General features: G+C 33.6%; 1 protein-coding gene across 1 annotated transcript; it reads left to right on the top strand.

The window, feature by feature from the left end:
* Positions 1–1,713: 1,713 nt before the first annotated feature.
* Positions 1,714–7,122, top strand: LOC145938788 (uncharacterized). Its single transcript, XM_083042550.1, has 4 exons — positions 1,714–4,061; positions 4,296–4,392; positions 6,315–6,470; positions 6,628–7,122. Exons 1-4 carry the CDS (start codon positions 1,714–1,716, stop codon positions 7,120–7,122), a joined length of 3,096 nt encoding a protein of 1,031 aa, XP_082898676.1.
* Positions 7,123–17,531: the final 10,409 nt, after the last annotated feature.

The following is a 17,531-nucleotide window of genomic DNA, read 5'->3' as shown; positions in this document are numbered from 1 at the left end:
ACATAAACAAACAAAATACATATTTTAATAATATTTTTATAATAAAAGTGGGCCATCTTACCCAAATTATGAAGAAAAGATGACCATAGTATTTATAAAAAAATAGTGAAAACGGAAATAAAATTTATGGGTTACATTATAATTTATATACCTTCGTTATGTGTCTAACGATGATTATGACAGCTTAACTGCAACTGTAACTGTTTCTCTCTCTCTCTCTCTCTCTCTCTCTCTCTCTCTCTCTCTCTCTCTCTGTTATGGATACGGGAATAGGAGTCGGTGGGCAGGATGGCGGTGGAGCGGGAAGCAGAGGGCTAACGAGACAATCGACCAGTGCGGGAAATTTAAAAGCAGGTATGTCAGAGAGATCGGGATTCGAGGCATTAAATTCTTCTAGAGTCAATGCGCTTAGAGTAACGGTTGATAGACATAGCGACGCAGTATCAAGGTTGCTATTGGGGAGTAAAGAGACTTTGGAGAAGAGAACATTGATTGAGGCTGCTTTTAGAGCTTGTAGAGACGCCTTTATGGAGGTATCCACGGTTCTGACAAATATTCTCGATGAACGGTCGGTGCCCGCGGATTTATCTGTGAATATTAGGAGCGCGGTGGCGGAAGCTCTGAATGAACGGTCGGTGCCTGCGGATTTTTCAGTGGACATTAAGCGTGCGGTAGTGGAGGCTCTGAATGACCTTGGTCTGAGGAATGCAATTAAGAATAGCAGTAATTTAGCCAGAACTTATGCATCGGTGAGTGGCACTTCGGGGTCAGAGGTGCGGGTCTCGCGGGGGCCGACGGTGGAGTCGACGAATACTACTAGTTTTCTGATTACACCTGAGGAAAATAAGAAGGATAAATATGTTTCGGCCCAGGAAACCAGGGAGACTATCTGTAGGGTTTTTAAGCCTGCGGACTGCGGGTTGAAAATTAAGAAAATGACACTGGCGAGAGAAAACAGTGTAAGAGTTGAGGCTTTCTCACCTGACTTAAACAAGATAAGGGCTCACCCCGGTCTTGCGGGTGCAGGACTCAAGGTCCATGAGAGCACGAAGTTTAATCCGAGACTCATAATACACGGTGTTCCAGCGGAGATGTTAGCTGGTGAGATTAAGGAGGAGCTTGCAGCGCAGAATCTGAGTGATGATTTGGCAAGAGATCTCAAGGTCGTCTTTGTCTTCAAGCCTAAACCTAACAAGAGAACGACTAGCTGTATTCTGGAGGTCTCACCGGCTGTGCGTAGGGCTTTTTTGAAGAACGGACGGATTTATATTCGATATGCTGCTTGCTACTTTGCTGACCATGTGAGAGTGGCTCAGTGCTACAGATGTCTTTCCTTCGGACATTTTGCTGGAAATTGCGATGCGGGGCCATCATGCGGACACTGTGGCGGAGCCCACGAAATGAAGGACTGTAAGGGCAAGAGTAATCCGCCTAAATGTCTGAACTGTGAACGCCAAGGATCCAGGGACGATCTCGGTCATTCTGCTGTGGATGCTGCGAGATGTCCAATATTGTGCAGAAAAATTAAAGATAGGATCGCTTTCATTAATTATGACTGAGGAAATTAACAACCTAGAGGACATAAAAATCTGCCACGTAAACTGTCAGTCGCTTTTTGCACACTTGGATGAATTTCGGCTTTTCTTTGAGAACTCGGACTTCCACATAATTTGTATGTCCGAAACGTGGCTGAGGACGGATATTACGGACATAATGGTTAGGATGCCGGGGTATTCGCTCTTCAGATGCGACAGGGTAGGTAGAGTTGGCGGCGGTGTTGCTCTCTATATCGCGGACAATCTTCGTGCCGCGGTTCTTCGGAGCTCTCCTGGGTCGCATGCTGTTAGGCCCGAATTCATGATCGCGGAAATTTTGTTCAGTAACTCTTCCAAGTTACTACTGGCTGTGGTGTATAGACCTCCAAATTCGGGATATCTAAATGAATTTTTCCAGGCGTTTCTTGACCTTCAGGTCAATTTTAGGCACTCGGTTATATTTGGAGACTTTAATGCTGACATGAACCATGTCACCTTTGATAGTCAGCAGCTAAATGCCTTTATATCTGCTTCGAGTCTTTACCTTGTTCCCTTCGGATCCACTCATCATCTGAGGAATTCGAGCACATTCATTGACCTGAGTATAGTCGACGATGAGGATAAAATTATGGAGTACGGTCAGCAAGATGTATCATTCTTATCTGCGCATGATCTTATATACATAAGATATGGAGTCAGGCTGCAGCGACGGTGCGGTAGGCTCGTTGCTTGCAGGGACTGGAGTGTTTTCGATGCTACGTCGTTCAAATCGGACATAAATAACATTGACTGGTCGGATGTCTATACTTCAGGAAACATGGATGAGAAGATTGAGATCTTCAATAGAAAGTTGCTGGAGATCTATAATCTGCATGTTCCGTTGAGAAGGCGCCGATTTAGGAATCTACCGGCTCCCTGGTTGACTGAGAATGTCCGCCTGGTTATGCGTGAGAGGGATTTAGCCAGAAGAGCGTGGAGACGATGCAGATGTGATCTTCTTTATAATCGCTATAAAGTCCTGCGAAACCGGGTGCAGAGTCGTGTACGCACAGTGAAACGTGACTATTATCTCAGTGTCTTCAATCGCATGGGAAATGCCGGGGAGATTTGGAGCGAATTGAGGCACCTTGGACTAGTCAAGGCTAGGGATTCCGGAGCACGCCTTCTCTGCTCCGTGGAAGAATTGAACAAGTTTTTTAGTGCAAGTGGGGAGGTAACCTCTAAATCTGACGACAATGTTACACTTGCCTCCCGTAACTCCTTTAATAACTTGCTCTCCGGGAAGTTTAATGATGAAGATCTCCACTGGAAGTATGTTACGCCAACGTCGATCGGAAGGGCTATTTCGAGGATCAAGTCCAATGCGACTGGAGGGGATGGTATCTCCCTGAGACTGCTGAAACTGACAATGCACAACATGATTCCTATTTTGGAACACCTTTTCAATTATTCCCTGATGAATGGTGTTTTTCCGACACTGTGGAAATCGGCCCGAATCCGTCCGATTCCCAAAACCAAGAATCCGACTATGGCGCAGCATTACCGGCCTATTTCAATTCTCCCTACCCTGTCGAAGGCGCTAGAAAGAGTGGTGGGTGAGCAGATTAGGGAGCATCTGGAAATTTCTGATCTTTACGATCCCTATCAATCAGCCTATAGGCAACATCATTCCACACAAACGTGTCTTATAAGAATGGTAGATGAAGTCAGGCATGCGGCTGATAGCAGAATGATCACAGTGAGCGTATTCCTTGACTTTTCTAAGGCCTTCGAGAAGGTCGATCATTTGGTGTTAATCGAGAAACTTAAGGGAATAAATTTCTCAGATGGAACTCTAAATTGGATTTATTCCTACTTAACAGGACGGACTCAGGTAGTCCGGGACGATTTGGAGGGCGCAGTTTCATCGGTTTCTCACATAGGGGCAGGAGTTCCACAAGGATCTGTACTGGGACCTTTACTTTTTTCGCTCTATTTGTTAGATTTTGGCCGGGTGCTTGAGCACTGCAAATACAATTACTACGCGGATGACCTGCAGGTGTACGTTCACAGTGAACCTAGAGACCTTTCTACCACCATCCGAAATATGAATGACGACATTGAAGCGGTTTTGAGGTGGACAACAGCAAATAAACTTGCATTGAATCCGGATAAGACACAAGCAATAATCTTAGGCACTTCAAGATACGTCAATGCCATAGATTTAACTGCGCTTCCGGAGCTTAAAATGGATGGGATGGACATTAAATATTCCACAACGGTAAAATATCTAGGTGTAAAAATCACGAATACTCTATCATGGGAGAAACAAATCGCGAATGTGGCGAGGAAGGCATATTCGGTCCTTTACCAGCTTAAGCTGTGCAAACATTTGCTCCCTGAGGCTCTGAAAACAAAACTGGTTGTCTCTCTCATATTACCGCACATGGATTATTGTTGTGCAGCCTTTACAGATATGACAGCAGAAAATAATCTGAGATTGTACAGAGCAATAAACTCCAGCATAAGATTCATTTTCAATGTAAGGTCAGATGCGCACATTACGCCTTATTATGATAAACTCAAATGGCTAAAGATAGACTCCAGGAGAAATTACTATGTGGGTTGCCTAATATATAATATACTTCGGACTAAACAACCTCGCCATCTCTTTGTGCATTTTAAATACAGGGCACCCCCCTCTGGCAGGGCAACAAGGGCTCCTGCAGATGTGCTCCTGAGGCCTCAATGTAGAATTGAGCTTTTTAATCGGTCTTTCAGGCTGTCGGCGATAAAACTATGGAACAGTCTTCCATTAGAGATTAGGAATGTCGAGACGTCGGGTGTCTTTAAACAAAAGCTCTATGCGCATTTGCTGGTATTACAGTCTGCCTGATCTGAATCCTTTGGGACTCAAAACGCTCTCGATCCCCTCTCTGACATGCTTTAGCGGTGATGCAGGCTACACAAACGCTCTGGATCTTGACACCTACACCATTAACACTTATAATATTATTTTATGTTAGGTTATTGATGGTATATTACAGACTTATAAATGATGGATATTGATTTTATTATTGGAAATGGAGTTATTAATGATGGTATATTACTGATTTATTAATGATGGATATTGGTTTATAAACACACCTAGGATTAATATACACAGTTATATACACACTTTTGCACATACACATACGCATACACCCACACATAAACACACATTCATATTGTAATTTCTTACTTATATATTCTCTATATTTAATTGTATGACAAATTACCTATGTAACTTATTCGCGCTTGAGGGGACTCTGTCCCAGAGCGCATAATAAATGAAGCTTTCTCTCTCTCTCTCTCTCTCTCTCTCTCTCTCTCTCTCTCTATCTGTCTATCTTTCTCTTTCTCTCTATCTTTTTTGCTTAATTTCCCTCTTCTTTAATTTTAAATAATGCTTTTTCTTTCTCCCACTCTTTTTTCTTTTCTCTCTCGACTCTTCTTGAACTATAAATAAAACATTTATGTTATTATTTAAAAAAGATTGGAACAATTAGGATGTATATAAATATATAAAATCAATTATATCTTAATAAATACAAAATAATTCAAATAGAATTATACAAGATGTACAATTGTATACTTTCTATAGATTTTTAAAAAACCATGTTTTTTTTATACTAGTTTAATTATCTCATTATTCTGTACAGAAAATTATTAAAGTAAGATTACCGAAAAATATATACATATATATTTTTTGTTTTTCAAAATGTGTCAGATTAAAATATAAAATATATAAAAAAATAGCAAAATATATAAAAATATCAATGCATTATTTAAAATGACTTTATATATAAGTAATAAAAAAAAACAATAGGGTAAACTCGGATAAGATGGCCATAGTTTTTTCATACTTTTATTTTTATTATTTTTTAATAATATATTTATAATTATAATTTATTTATTTTATGGTCAATACTTCGATCATCCTGACCATCCTTACATTATCTGCATCTCTCGATTAGATTTTTAGGAAATAACTCGTTTATCTGGAACTGGAATCCGAGGACTCGTTTCGCGATACCGAACCGTCAAATATTTTCACGTCACGAGACATTCGACATTCTCACGGATCCTCGGACTCTCGGACCTTGGTTCGCTCCGGTTGAGATCGACGGCGTAGGAGATATCACGCGCGTATATTATCACGTGTACTCACATACTTGTAGTAGTCGATCGCCTCGAACTCTTTCTATTCCAGCAATTCTCGTCGGATAATCGGTCGGCTCGGCGTCAACCCCCGGTTGGCGTTCGGCGCGTAACTTTTCGCGAGCGACTAATTATAATTTAATAAATTATAATAAATTATAATTTAATAAATTTAATTTTTACATACCTTTCTCTTTCTTCTTTCTTCGTCTTCTGAATTGTGACATGTAAAACCGTCAAACTGTCAAACTGTCAAATTAAACGAGTGAAGCAAGTCGCACGAACGAATGAAGTAAGTGCGCGAACGAGATAGCCAATTAGTATCGCGGAAAAGCGACAACAATGTCAATAACATGCCTTTTTTAGATAGGGATTACGATTTTATCTGCAACAAGTAGCTTTCAAGTATGTATGTAAATATTGTCTTTTGCTTGTCAGATACATATTTTTTTATGAAAAATATTTGGTATACTTTTTATTCAGCTTGTTAATGGAGATATTAGAGGGTACAGTCAAGCATCGGTATCGCGTATTGTTGCACGAGTGTCAACAATTTTAGCATCCCATGTAGGATAATACATAAACTTCTCTACACAACAGCGTCAAAGGCAAAATACTAATAGATTTTATGAGATAGCGAATTTTCCAAGTATAATAGGCTGTATCGATTGTACCCATATACGCATTGCCAATCTTGGAGGAAATAATGGAGAAGTGTTTCGGAATCGAAAAGGATGGTTTTCATTAAATGTACAGGTATGTAACTCTGGTCTTCTTATGTGCATTATTATATCTAATTTCCGCATTGTTATTAGACCTCAATACAGGAGTCAATAAATATCTTCGACATGCGTATCCACTATATCTTCAAGTAAAATCCCAATTTAAAGTTAAAATATTTTGTCTGCTATAGGTTGTATGCGGACCTGAAAGAGAAATTTTGGACATTGTTGTGAGACATCCTGGTTCGGTGCATGACGCTGTAATCTTTGATCGAAGCGGTGTTCGATGTCGTTTCGAATTGGGACATTTTAATGGGATTTTACTTGGAGATAGTGGATACGCATGTCGAAGATATTTACTGACTCCTGTATTGAGGCCTAATAACAATGCGGAAATTAGATATAATAATGCACATAAGAAGACCAGAGTTATTGTTGAGCAGCTATTCGGAGTTTGGAAGCGCCGCTTTCCATGGTTATATTACAGTTTGAGGACAAAACTAAGTACATCGGTTGCAATTATTTGTGCTACTGCTGTTTTGCATAATATATGTATTCAGCATAGATTTGAGGAAATTGAAGAAGAATATATACAAAATGAAGTATTCGAGGCTGTTCATAATCGAGAAGAAGATGGCATTGGACTTGCACATAGAAGAGCTTTTATAATGAGGCATTTTTCATAAAACATATGTATATTTTTCATAAAACATAAAACATTCTATTATCACATGTAAAATAAAACTATTTAATTTTATATTAACATACTTGAACACATGAGATTTACATAAAACGAAAAAGAACACATTTAATTACCAACATACTCTTTGATATAAATTTATGCGACTTATACGATATCAAATCAACATATACTATATTAAACAAGAATCACATGTATCTTAAATACAAGAACTGGAAGAGTACATAACTAGAATAAACCACAATAACTAGAATAAACTACAATAAACTAATAACTAATATAATTAATAACTTATAATAAACTATAATAGAATAGAATAATGTATTTTAAATTATAGTAAGGATTCGGACTGTATTTGGTCTTTGTTTTCAGCCATTGAAAGTTTGAGCATTGCGATTTTGACCTCCGTATGAGCAACTTTCATTTTCATTGAATGAAGTTCCCGCTGTTGTTCAATTGCTTCGCGACACTTTATTAATCGTAACTCCTTTTCATCTTTTATATTCCGAAGATCAATCTTGGATGCTGGGATTTGGTTCTTTTTCATGGTTCCACACGCAGCAATTTTATTTATATTACATATCAAATCTTGACCTGTAGAATTTTTTTTATGCAGAGTTACTTGTGAAGAAACGTTTTCTATATCACCTTCTATTATTATCGAATCTTCGTGAAACTTTATTAATCGTAACTCTTTTTCATCTTTTATATTCCGAAGATCAATCTTGGATGCTAGGATTTTTGCTGGGTTCTTTTTCATAGTTTCGCACGCAGCAATTTTATTTATATTGCACATTGAATCTTGGCTTGTAGAATTTTCTTTATGCAGAATTATTTGTGAAGAAACATTTTCTATATTATCTCCTATTATTATCGAATCTTCATTCTCGTCATCACTAGAAATTATTAACTGCCTTTTTAAGTTACTTTTTATATGGTCTGAAAAGAGATAAGTACAAATTGTAACAAATGCTATATTTTGAAAAACGGTTTTTTTCAGATCAAGAAATATTATATATAAACACGAAAATATATCATACATTCTTTTTCATATATTGAGCTGAACTATAAAATGAACACGACACTTCAACGTCTAGATTTGGAGTGGTAGCATCCATAAAATTCATGACTGGGTCAGCGGGCATTGCTGGTGGAACGCCTCCACCTGTCATAAGACGCTGCACTTTTATCGAAGTATTTAACTTCTTTTTTCTAAAATAATGTTTCATAAATTAATATCAGTATCCTTTCTAACAAGAATGTAAATATATATTAACTACATATATTAAGAAAATTATTAAATTATTATTAACATACTTTCATATTATCCCAGCATTTTTTAAGTTGTTTGCTGGTACGTGGTGTGAAGCCTTGGCTGCAGTATCTTGCAGTAATTCTTTCCCACGCCGCAGCTTTATCTTTGAGATCGGAACCTCCTGTTTTTTTATTTTCGATAGCTTTTTCTTCTGATATTAATTGAGCAAGGAGCATTCGCTCCGTTTCCGTGTAATGAACATTTTTTGATTCACAGTCCATAATTATACACTTATATATTGCACTTAATTTTGTATTAAAAATATTATATGAGAGATGAGAGATCAGTTAGTTGAAGAAAAATAGGTTATTATTAATTTGCTGTCATTGCTCAAATTGCACTCTGAACATTGACACAATTCAAATTAAATCTATAATTTACCAAAGTTCCTAGAAAATAACTTACTTCTGGAAGGAAGTCTTAAGGTTTTATTATGAAACAAGGAGGCCTTGATAAAATAAGGAATCCTCCAATAAGGCTTCCTCAATCCTTAAGATAAGGATCATCTATGAATACGGGTATTAAGAACAGTTTTTTATATACTAATGCGTTGCGTTACAACAATTATTTTTATTTAGTTTACTTCTATATCCAATTTTTTTGTCTTATACTTGTAACTTATATTTTTCGACTATGTTTTATGACTGTATGAAAAATATTCTTAATTATATTTCGTTCCTGATGTTAGGTATAATCTGCGTCTTAAGCTATTGTCCTTAACTAATATTTTCGCACTGAAGAAAGTTCAAAAAATTGGACCGAAACGTTCGCGATTTTAGATATTTTTGTATAAAAATAATAAATTTCTTTTGCGAACCAATTACTTTGTGTTGCTCTTCTCTTTGCCTTAATTTTTGTTTATCTTTTTTAAGTTGCCAATATCCCAGTCCGGACAAATATCTAAATATGTTCTTTTTTTTGTTTGTCTTGTATTTTTATTTCTCCAGTTATGTTTTAAATTTAGCTCATTTGTATCGTCTGAGATATTCAATCTCTTTAGGAAATTCTACTGTAACATGTGTCGGAAAATCAAAATCAGTTTCATGTTTTGATTTTTTTTAACACAATTGGAGAGATCGATATGTTTTCAGATAGATTATTTTTGCTAGTACTCGGAATTATGGATTCAGTTTTATTGATCGATATGCCAGTTACGCTTCTACTAAGTATTAGTATTAAGAAACGATAAAGAATCTGATATTACAAAACCAAAAAATATGAATATTTTCTTACTTTTCAAAAAAAAGTTTTTAATACATCGTTTTTTGATTCATTTTATATGCTTACGGTTCATTGAATAGAAAAATAGTTCACGAAATTATCATTTATATAAATCATACATTTCAGTTTTTTTTAACCATTATTAATAATAGATCTAATGATAATATAGATTTATGCACATTCATAAATATTTTTAAACATGGATTTAAACTTATCAAAAGTAAATTTTAGCATTAAAATATTTAAAATCTATAAATTGCTTTAATGAACTTTCATTACTTGCTCTTAATTAATTTCTAACACCGAAAAAAGTTGAACTTACTGTAAGAAAAACTGTAATTTGCGAGAAAAAAACCAAGTTTTATTTCTTTAAAAATAGTTCTAGTAAAATTTCTTGAACTTCCAAACGTTTCTGAATTTATTTTGTGTCATAAAAAAATGTAAAAAGGGAGCAATTACACTATATTTTTTAATAGTCCATTTTGGAAATCAATTGAATGTAAAATAACAAAAAAAAATAACACCCGTGAATTTTATACTTTGACGACTTGGAAATAAATAATTCTTTAGGTTTACATAAATTAATACATCATAAATAAGGAGTAGTTTATTGGATACTTGGATTACCAGATAAATATTCAAGTACGCTAAAGAACATCTTTTTGTTTCAAATACATAATTATCAAGATTATAAGTCATTAGGAAACAAAATTTTTTATAATATTGAACATATTACAGATTTACCAAAATTTAGAATTATTATTAATGTTAATGGGGTCAAGAAAAACAAATTTTCTTTACTTTAGCCTATATTGTAGAAGACAACTTTGGACTGAATACTATTATATTTTAGATTTTACTAAGAGTTTTAATTCAAAAAACAGTTGTAGAATTTGTTATGAGGATAGTTTTAGAAAAAAAGTTAAAGAAAATGTCAGCTTTTTAAGAACAGAAACGAATTATTTACTGCATTTCATGGAAAAATGTTTTGGCGTACAAAATTGCGTATATAATGCAATACCAAATTTTCATGTAACAATTAATATTAGTGTTGATGCAATGCATGACTTGTTAGAATGCATATACAGATACGATGTCGGAAAAATTTTAAATAATTTTATATATAAAGAATTTTTGTTTTCTTTAAATTTTTAAACGAAAGATAAATCTATTTCAGTAGTTCCTCTAATAAACACATTTCTCTCAAATTACAAGATTTTATTAAAAATAATTTGATAATTTTATCAGAAATGTGAATGTGAAATGTTTTACTTAATTATAAATTTTAACTTCACATAAATGTTAATTTAATATTTATAAACAATCCTTATTGGAAACTGTACTTAATGTTACGTAAAATTATTTATATTATTATGTTGCCAACCTTTTCTGCTGAAATTATTAATTTTTTTATTCACTTGTGACTGAATATTTCAAACAATTGCTTAAGTTATTTAAAACAAAATTGAGAATAAAACATTACTTATTTTCATTATTCTAGAATAGTGAAAATATTTGGATTTCAAATATATGGCATCAACGCGTTTCAAAGCTAAACACAAACCAATTAAAGAAAACAGTAAAGTTATTACATCATGTAAAAATCTATGTTACACCTTATCTTTAAAACATTAATTACAGCTGTGTGATAGATTAATTTGCAATGAAGATTTTTCTGACAGAGTTAAGTGTGGAACATTTGCTTCAAAATTCTTAATCCTTTCGGCAATGATCCTTTCGAACGTTTTACCGACTTCGTCGAGCAAACAGATCGGACGCGCCCTGATCTCCTCCGGGGTCTTGGCAATTCCTTTAGGTATTAACACTAATACCGCTTTTTTCCACTCCTTGGGGAATACTCCTTCCCTCAAACAGAGGGTTAGAATCCTCCCCAAGTGCTCCAAAACTATACATGGAACTTTCTTCCATACAGTAGCCTTGATATTATCAGGCCCCGGTGCCTTATTTTTAGCAGTGTGTCTAATCCCGTTTTCTACAACGTCATTCATGGTTACCTCCGATCCATCTGCCCACTCCTCGATCGGTATGTTCGGATCTCTTCCGACAACCCGACCGCGGGGGAACAACGAGTTAAGCAATCTATCCAAGTTGCTCCTATCTATAGTCTCCGACATTGTGGGACCGGACTTACGAATTTTGTTCAGCACGATCTTGTACGGAAGACCCCATGGGTCTTTATTTATGGTGGAGATCAACTCTCTCCAAGATCTATTTTTCGCTCTTTTAATTGAATTGCGCAAATCTCTCCTGACAGATCTGTAACCCACTCTATATAACGTTTATCTCACAATCAGTTGGGCTGCCCCTTCCTCTTTTGGCTCTAGTCCATAGCCTTCTAGCACGAACAGCCGCGCTCCTGAGCGTAGCTATCTCCTCCGACCACCAATACACGGATCTTCTATTATTACGTGTTGAAACCTTTGGAGTCGAAAGGTTACACGCGTTGGTCATTAGCTCTTTTAACCATTTTGCATACAGAACTGGACTACCGAAAGTTTCTTCCGGTATGGTTACGTTCGAGAAGAACTCTAAAGCATTAGTAAACAATTCGGTATCCATTTTCTTAAAATTCCAACGTAATTTATATTTACTTGTTTTTCTTGAACCAATACTCGAATCAGAAAGGATGATTTCTATATATTGGTGGTCGAAGAGAGTCTCTACGTCCTCCAATACCGACCAACTTAAGATGTTATTAACCATCGATGCGGAGGACCAGGTCAGGTCAACAACCGAGCTGCCCTGAGGCCTGACGCAAGTGCAAAGACCCCTTACATTCAAAAGTCTCAAATCATAAGCCGCCGACCAATTCTCAAGTAATACTCCGCGACCGTTCGTGCCGTTAGAGCCCCATAACAGTGACCACGCGTTAAAATCTCCGCAGAGCAATACGGGACCTCGCAGAATATTCGCGTAATTATTTAGTTCCTCCAAAAAATCCTCAAAGTCTCTTATTGAGACATTAGGAGAAATGTAACACGATACAACATACAATTTACCGAGTTTAACTACAGAATTCGTAGAACGAGCAACAAATCTGCAAATCCTATTACATGAGTGCTCTTCTATCCAATAAATTGAGGCCAGATGATTCTCACTAGAGAACCATCTGTTATTCTCTATCACATTAGCCAGAGGCTCCGAAATTATACAAAGTCCCACACTAGACTCTACGGAGTATTGTTTGAGCATGTCAAGAGCAGCCCAGCTTCGGTTTAAGTTGCCCACTTTTGCTTCTTGGCCAAGAACCTCCGCCAATGTTGAACTCAGGGAACTCGCGAGCTTCTTTCCCTCTAGCCCCGGAATCTCGATAACTATTGCACCATTAATAGCACGCCTAATTTTAGTGTCTTGAATCCCCTCCCCTTAGGGTTTACAAGGCGCTTTTGATAGAAGTAATACTAATAGTATTAATACTTAATACTAGTACTTCTTAATACTAAGAACTGCTTGACTTTTTTAAAATTCTTTTATATTAATATTTCATGTCATAATACTTCAAAATTGTACTTCAAGAATAATTGCACATTTTTTAAGCATACATATATCACAGTTAATTCTTTTTATTTATAATATTTTTAGTATTTTCTGAATGAATTTGCCATCTACACAAACTTATTTTTCGAAATTTTGAAGACATTTAAAACTTTTTAAGAATTTGAAGCTTTGAATCTTCAAAATTATTAAAAATAATAACCTTAGGCTATATTGCAATTAATATTTCTAATATTTTAACAAAAACATTTTATTTTTATATAATTTCTGTATATTTTTAATATGGATTTAATTTTAGTATTATTTTGAAGTATGTTAAAAGTGTGTTTTTGTAAATTTATTACGGATGAGCATCGAACAAATATGTTGGAATTAAATATCTAATGAATTTATTGAATCTTCTAAATTTTGTTTTTCCTTTATTAGAAAAATTTATAACTTTAATAAACTTATTTAGAGTATAAATAATTATTTCCAATATCAATATTTAATAAATCCTTTTTAATGTCAATCTTCAATATTTTGTTTAGAAAATCAATATTAGATTTATTTTGCATTTTATATTTTATATTTTAGATTGTCTTTCTTAAAAATTGTTGAAAAAGCTAACTATTTAAATAAAATTTGTCTGAGCGCACGGCAATTATTTGATCAATATTTAAAGTGAGTTTCTCGCGAGTGCTTTACGCTGGCACAGTTAATACCGCCATTGTACCGCGAGATGGCTCCGCGGCGAACAGTCTTTCCGTAGTAAGAAAACAGTCGAAGAAAGTATATAAGGTGATGAAACTATATAACCAATGTCTTGATGTTCAAGGCTTTTAAAGAACAATGTTGGTTTGATTTATATTACATTATATTGTACTATTTATTTATGTTTTTATACATCTGATTTCAATAAACTCATATTTTTATTCTCGTAAAAGTGAAAGTTAGTATTTGAATATGTGACATATCACACATGGTTTAACTGAATATTAAAATTAAAATAATCTTTAAGAAATAGCTTTAGGCAAACATATTTCGTGCTAGAGTAAAGAATGAATATGAATTAAATATTGTGAAGTTGAAGAAGAAAATCGCTGTCTGAAGATAAGAGAATGAATCGTTTGCTTAATGATTTCGGCCGTTCTCCATAAAGAATTTTTTATTTAATATTTAATTCTTTTATTCTGTAAACGGCACGCTGCAGACAATTGTTATGAGAATCGGAGATTCACTTCGGAAAACGTTACTTTCTCAGCTAAAAAAGTATTGCACAGAAAAGAAAATAACAGAAACCGAATAATTAAAAGAAATTACACATACGAATATAGATATTTTAATTCATCTTTTATTTTATAAAGAAAAAGACAAACGACTTGAACTTGCGCTCGAACTTTGATATACACGAAATTTCGATATTTTAAACAGAATTTAAATTATCAGGTACTTCTTCAAAGTTTATTAACTTTGGTTGACCTATATTAAAAGATTTTTTTATGTCAAATACACTAAGTTATTGATAATGATATTAGAATATATTATATTAATTTAAACGGGAGTGTTCCGTTATTAAAATTTGGATTTTTAAGTATTTATACTTTCCTCTCGATATGGATAATAAAAAGTAAACAATGAAACAAATTGAATAAAAATTTAAATATTATATAATAACCTATTAATTTTCTTATTTTTATTGTTATATTTTTTGTTATTAATTATTCTTAATTATTAAATATTAATATATTTATAGCCAGTATTTTTTTACTTTATAAATCTTTGGTTGCTATATTTAATAAGTTTAAATTTATAGTTAATTGTAAGGTTGTATTATTTAAATAAATATAAAAGTAATAAAAGTATAAAACTTATGCTTTGAAATATTATATTTAAAGTTTCTTATTATTTTAATTAACAAGAAATATTTAAAAAGGACATAACAATAAAGTAATGCTTAAACTCATTATTTAACTTTAATTACTTATGTCAAAATAAATTTGTTTAATTTCTAAGTTAAAACTTTTAATTAAATTTAATTTTAACTCTTAAAGTTCTTTCAGAATAAAAATTTTAAGTAAAAATAAAATAAGAAAACAATAATATATTTCCAGCAACCAATTTTAAGATATAAATAAAATATTATTAGCAACTAAATATACGGTTGAAAATTTTGTATACTTTTTATATATTTCTTTTAAAAAACAATCGCATAATTTATTGTGTTAAATATTTATTAATTTTCTATATTTCTCTTGTGTTAATTGTATTCAAGTTAAATTATATGTTTAATTATTAAAACTATATTGAAAGAAAGTCAAATTAAAAACAATATGCATTTTTGCTTGTATATCTTTAATTTTGCACAATAGGCATGCTTTTTGCATGTATATCTTTAATTTTGCACAATAGGCATGCTTTTTGCATTATTAGTAATAGGATTTATATATTACTATTTAACATAGCCATCTTACTAATAAATTAACATAAAAATTTGTACAGATATTTTGATAATTTTTGTTAAAAACAAATTTTTTCAACTGTATATAGATTATACATGTATATAAATTTTAAAAAGACCTAATAATACATTATTGATAACTAATTATATATATAGGTGATTAAATAATAAAATATTACATTAATAATAGCTAAGAATGTGTTTAGTTACTAGGTTATAATTTTATTAAGTTATTATAAGTATACTTATAGTTTACTAACTTGATTAGATTTTAAATAATGCTTACTTCTCTCAATTTCTTTGTTCCAACAACTTGGACACTATGTCTGCTATTATTTAAAGTAGGGATACTATGAGAGTTCTAACCCAGGTCCTCCGAGGGGAGCGCGGGGCGTGGGGGGGGGGGGTCTCCGTGGCGAGGGGGTCTGACGTCACGCGGGGCGGGAACGCTTATCGCAGAACCGGGGGGGGAGGGGGTCTAAGCATGTTCTGCAACTGTTTATCTTTGTGATTTATGGCTACCCGAATTTGTACCCTCGCGGAAAATCTTCCATAAACGAGAGCGGAACATCTTCCTTAAAACTATGTTTCTCATTTTATGGACATTTTATCATTAGGATATTATGGAAAGGAATGGAGATTTTAGAACCAACGCTGCGACGAACATGTCGAAACGTTATTTATAGGTGCAAATGTAAAAGCGTTGACATTCGGCAGCTTTGTACCCTTGCGGAAAATCTCCCATAAACGAGAGCGAAACATCTTCCTTAATACTTTTTACGGAAGAATTGCAACGTATCGGCGCCAACGTTCGGCTGCTCGAATTTGTAACCGGAGCGTTCTAGAATCCATAAAACTATGTTTCTCATTTTATGGACATTTTATCATTAGGATATTATGGAAAGGAATGGAGATTTTAGGGCCGACGCTGCGACGAACATGTCGAAACGTTATTTATAGGTGCAAATGTAAAAGCGTTGACGTTCGGCAGCTTGTGTCCTTACTCTTCTATCCATAAAACGGCAGCGCGATATGGGAAACTATCTTTTGAGATACGTCAAATGTTAAAAAAGGATACAGAATTAGGTGAAATATATATATATATATATATATATATATATATATATAAGGAGGAGGATGAGAGCGCGTCAAACCATAGTACGATTTGAAAGCGTAAAGATGCAGCGGTGAAAAAAAGTTTAGTGGTTACTTTTTTGTATTAGAAGTGTTAGTGGCATATTAGTGAGTATAAAAGAAATGGAAAATAATAATAATAATAATAATAATAATAATTTCGAAGCGATATTAGACGAGTCGTCTGACGAAGATCACGCGCTGTCGGATGACAGTAATTATATTAGTGATCGCAGTGAGGATACCGATATTAACAACAATAGAGACCCTCTAATCTCTAATCAGAGTCTGGCCATAAGGTAGCCACTTTTGATTGGTCCGCCATTTCTTGTCAATTCCCGCTGAAATTTGAATTATGGTAAATTGAATAATTGTATATTTTAGCAATGTAATTAAAAACTGAATGTTCTATAATAATAAAAATTTTTGTTTATTTAAAATTCAAAATTAATTTAATTTATAAAATAAATTTATAAACTATTTTTTGTATATTATACATCTAGATAGTATAGTTATTACAAAATTCTTTGCATTTAATGTTTCTTAAATTGTATATATACAAAATATAATTAAACATATAATATAAAGGAGAAGATAAAATAGAAAAGGGATAAAATAAATGAAATTAAACAATATTATTTATTAAACATAGTATGCATGGCTACACTTTTGCTATCATATCTTTTATTAGAGGTACATTTTCTTTTATTAAAAATTCTCAACCTAAAAATTACATATCGATTTATAATTTTAGTATATAATTGATGAC

This window comes from Prenolepis imparis, unplaced genomic scaffold (assembly GCF_030444845.1).
Source record: "Prenolepis imparis isolate NDT839.2.m4 unplaced genomic scaffold, iyPreImpa1.0 SCAF_1, whole genome shotgun sequence".
In the NCBI taxonomy this organism is placed as follows: domain Eukaryota; kingdom Metazoa; phylum Arthropoda; class Insecta; order Hymenoptera; family Formicidae; genus Prenolepis; species Prenolepis imparis.
This window is presented reverse-complemented; position numbering and strand designations above follow the sequence as displayed.

Bases quoted from the DNA above. Each gene is read 5' to 3' on its own strand.
- LOC145938788 (XM_083042550.1), top strand. From the start codon at position 1,714: ATGGTTAGGATGCCGGGGTATTCGCTCTTCAGATGCGACAGGGTAGGT. The intron at 4,062-4,295 runs GTCAGATGCGCA...TCGGTCTTTCAG, and splicing joins AGATTCATTTTCAATGTAAG to GCTGTCGGCGATAAAACTAT. The intron at 4,393-6,314 runs GTATTACAGTCT...TCTACACAACAG, and splicing joins AGCTCTATGCGCATTTGCTG to CGTCAAAGGCAAAATACTAA.